The 4,137-nt window shown below is 49.3% G+C and overlaps 1 protein-coding gene across 1 annotated transcript; it reads left to right on the top strand.

The window, feature by feature from the left end:
• Nucleotides 1–6: 6 nt before the first annotated feature.
• Nucleotides 7–3,081, top strand: LOC121918016 (neurofilament heavy polypeptide-like; the record flags this gene model as incomplete). The annotated part of the gene is made up of 2 exons (XM_042444132.1): nt 7–673; nt 2,753–3,081. Coding segments are annotated over 2 exons (996 nt in total), but the record flags the coding sequence as incomplete, so codon positions are not given.
• Nucleotides 3,082–4,137: the final 1,056 nt, after the last annotated feature.

Here is a 4,137-nt window from a genome sequence, read left to right as displayed (position 1 = left end):
ATGTCCTCCCTGTCCTCCTCCAGCGGCTTCCAGTCCTGGGGCGTCGTCAACGGGAGAGAGGAAGCCCTTTCTTCCTCCTCCTCGGAGCTGAGTGCGAAAGCTGCGCTGCAGGGCCTGAACGACCGCTTCGCCGGGTACTTGGACCGGGTCCGGTTCCTGGAGGCCCGGAATCAGGAGCTGGCGGCCGAGGCCGGGGTCCTGCGGCAGCAGAGGGCCGGGAGGGCGGCCATGGCCGAGCTCTACGAGCTGGAGATCCGGGAGATGAGGGCCCACTTGGCCCAAGTAGAGGCCCAGAAGGCCCAGGAGGAGCTGGAGAGGAGCAGGGCCCTGGAGGAGGCCCAGCAGCTGCAGGAGAAAGTCTTACAAGAGGAGAGGAGGAGAGGCACTGCAGAGTCCATCATCCGCAGCGCGGCCTCGCAAGCCCTGCAGGCCCAGAGGGAGGCCTCCCAGCTGGAGCTCAGGCTCAGGGCCCTGCAGGAGGAAGGGGCCGAGCTCCGGAGGGGGCACCGGGAGGAGGTCGAGGGGATGATGGGCATGGTAGCCCTCGCCGAGGCCCCCCTGGCCGACCGCCAGCCCCAGCAGCCCCAGCTGGCCGAGGCCCTCAGGGAGATCCGGGCCCAGCTGGAGGGACACGCCGCCCACAGCGCCAGCCACGCCGAGGAGTGGCTCAGAGGTGGGTCGCAAGGCCCATCGTCCACCAACACCCCCGGTTCCCTCCCTCCTGGGCTTTATAGTGTCTCCCAATTAACTTGGAATGGGTCCTGAGGCTTTGCGAAAGGGAATAGAGGGTGGGAATGGTCATATTGGGAGGACTGCAGGTCCCATCATCCACCAACGCCTCCAATCCCCTCCCTCCTGGGCTTTGTGGGGTTTCCCAATGAACTTGGAATGGGTCCCGAGGCTTTGCGAAAGGGAATAGAGGGTGCAAACATTAATATTGGGGGGACTGCAGGTCCCATTATCCACCATAATTAGCCTTATCCAAGGAGGGGGGGCTTTGTAGTGTCTCCCAATGAACTGGGAGGAAAGAAAGGAGATATAAAGGGATGATAGACAGATAGATAGATAGATAGATAGATAGATAGATAGGAGATATAGAGGGATGATGGACGCATAGATATAAAATGTGGATGGATAGATAGACAGACAGACAGAAAAACGGATGGATGGATGAGTTATACAGATAGATAGATACTGGGATGATGGATGGATGTAGAATCATATAAAGGGAGGATGGATAGATGATACGCAGACAGACATAGAAGATGGAGGGATGGACAGATATAGACGGATGAGGGATGGATAGATAGATTGAAATAGAGAGAGAGAGAGAGAAATAGATGGATAGATAGTTATACAGATGGATGGATGGATGATAGATCTGGAGGATGGATGGATCTATTGGGGGTCTGGTGCTTCAAGGGAGAGGAAGTAACTTCAGCCAGGCGTCCTGAAGGAGAGGAAAGTAACTTTTGGGGGACAGAGGAGGGGTCCTTCTCCAGGATTTGGAGGAAGGAGCCCATCATCCCCTGGCAGTCCTCCCTACGGTCCTCCTCCTCCTCCTCTGCAAAGGGCTGAGTCAGGCTGCACCAAAAGGGAGGAGGAGGAGGAGGAGGAGGAGGAAGGAGGGCACTGCAGTCGCTTCATCTTAAGGCCTCGCTGCAGAACTGGCAAAGCCCTGGACCATTGCCAATAGATCGATTGATCGATCAATCAATATATCGGCTGCAGGACTTGCAGATGTCAGGGATGGAGGCCGCTTGCAAAGTCATCAATGGCTTCTCTATTGGGAACTAGTCACTCCCATCTTCTGGGAAAAGTCAGCACTATGGATAGCACTCTTCCCTATCTATCTATCTATCTATCTATCTGAGATTATCATCCATCCATCCATCCATCTATGAACCAGATATATATATGTGATTATTATCCATGCATCCATCTATTTAAATGTTCCATGTATATGAAATTATTATCCATCCATCCTGTTCCAGGTATAGATATAGATATGAGGGTATTATCCATGCATCCTGTTCCAGATATATAGATATATATGTGAATAATATCCATGCATCCATCTATTTAAATGTTCCATATATATAATATATATATATGAAATTATTATCCATCCATCCTATTCCAGATATAGATAGATAGAGATAGAGATATGAGAGTATTATCCATGAATCCTGTTCCAGATATAGATATATATGTGATTATTATCCATGCATCCATCTATTTAAATGTTCCATATATATATATATATATATATGAAATTATTATCTGCCCATCCTGTTCCAGATATATATATATATATGTGTGTGTGTGTGTGTGTGTGTGTGTGTGTGTATCTGTGTGTATGTGTATATGTATATGTATATATATATATATAGATAGATAGATAGATAGATACGAGAGTATTATCCATGCATCCTGTTCCAGAGATATATATGTGAGATTAATATCCATGCATCTATGAACTGTTCCAGATATAGATATTCTCCTATAAACTGTTCCATCGATCAATCAACCAACCAGTCAATCAATTGATCAATCAATCTTACGTTTTCTTACCTTACTTTTAAAGAGCGTCTGAGAAAGTGCAATGGAAGGATTAGATCCATCCCCGGAAGTGTGTCCATTCCGTATTTTTGGTCCAAAGCATGTCCTGTGGGGATGCTGGGATTTGTTGTCCAGAATTGAATGGGTAACTCTGTCTCTCTGGTCTTCCCTTCTCCTTCCGGCCGGTCAGTGAGGCTGGGCCAGCTGTCCGAAGCGGCCAAAGTGAACACAGACGCCATTCGTGCCGCGCAGGACGAGATTTCCGAATACCGGCGCCATCTCCAGTCCAGGACGACCGAACTGGAAACCCTGCGCGGGACAAAGGACTCCTTGGAGAGGCAGAGGGTCGAGATGGAGGACCGGCACCAAGGGGACGTCCAGTCTTACCAGGTAACTAGTTACCGGGTCACTGCAGGTCCCATCGTCCACCATCGTTACCCTTTGCAGGGACTGGGGGGCTTTGCAGTGTCTCTCTTAATGAACTGGGAATGGGTTCTGAGGCTTTTCAGAAGGGAATAGAGGGTGGAAATGCTCATACTGGCAGGACTGTAAGTCCCATCATCCATCATCACTACCCTTTCCTGAGACTGGGGGGCTTTGCAGTGTCTCTAAATGAACTGGGAATGGGTTCTGAGGCTTTGCAACAGGGAACAGAGGTTGGAAATGTTAATATGGGGGGATTGCAGGTCCCATCATCCCATCACCACCATTGCTGACCCTTCCTCCTGGGCTTTGCAGTGCCTGCCAATGAACTGGGAATGGGTTTTGAGGCTTTGCAAAAGGGAGTGGAGGGTGGAAATGCTCATATTGGGAGGACTGCACGTCCCATCGTCCACCATCAGCAACCCTTTCCAGGGAGGGGGGCTTTGTAGCATCTCTAAATGAACTGGGAATGGGTTATGAGGCTCTGCAAAAGGGACTGGAGGGTGCAAACACTTATATTGGGAGGACTGCAGGTCCCATCATCTGCGGTGTAGGATTTCGGGAGCAAAGTCCTGGGTTCAAATCTCGGTTCAAATCCCTCCACATTCCACATTCGCTGGGCTTAAGGGAAACAGCTGCACATAGGAAACCACTAGGTTTTGCAACCTGACTCTCTAGGAAGTTGTGGTGCAACTCTATGGTCTACATCTGCAGGGATTTGACCATAGAGTTGTGCTGGAGGACCTACAAAATGCCTAGAAACCATTAGGGAAAATGCCTAAGAAAGCAGTAGGTTTTTCAACCTGACTCTCTAGGAATCTCTATGGTGCAACTCTATGGTCAACATCTGTGTTGGATTTGACCATAGAGAAGTGTTCTCTCTAGGAATCTATGGACGATATCTGCTGGATGTTGACCATAGAGTTGGGCTGGAGGACCTACAAAATGCCTATAGAAGTGGCCTCTCTAGGGATCTCTACGCTTCTAATGCAAATAGATGTTGACCATAGAGTTGGGCTGGAAGACCTACACAATGCCTAGAAACCACTAGGCAAAATGTCTAAGAAAGCAGTAGGTTTTTCAACTTGACTCTCTAGGCGTCTCTATGGTGCAACTCTATGGTCAACATCTGTGTTGGATTTGACCATAGAG

This window comes from Sceloporus undulatus, unplaced genomic scaffold (genome assembly GCF_019175285.1).
Source record: "Sceloporus undulatus isolate JIND9_A2432 ecotype Alabama unplaced genomic scaffold, SceUnd_v1.1 scaffold_3049, whole genome shotgun sequence".
NCBI classification, from domain to species: domain Eukaryota; kingdom Metazoa; phylum Chordata; class Lepidosauria; order Squamata; family Phrynosomatidae; genus Sceloporus; species Sceloporus undulatus.
The sequence above is the reverse complement of the archived record's forward strand: the minus strand, read 5'-3'. Positions and strand labels throughout refer to the sequence as shown.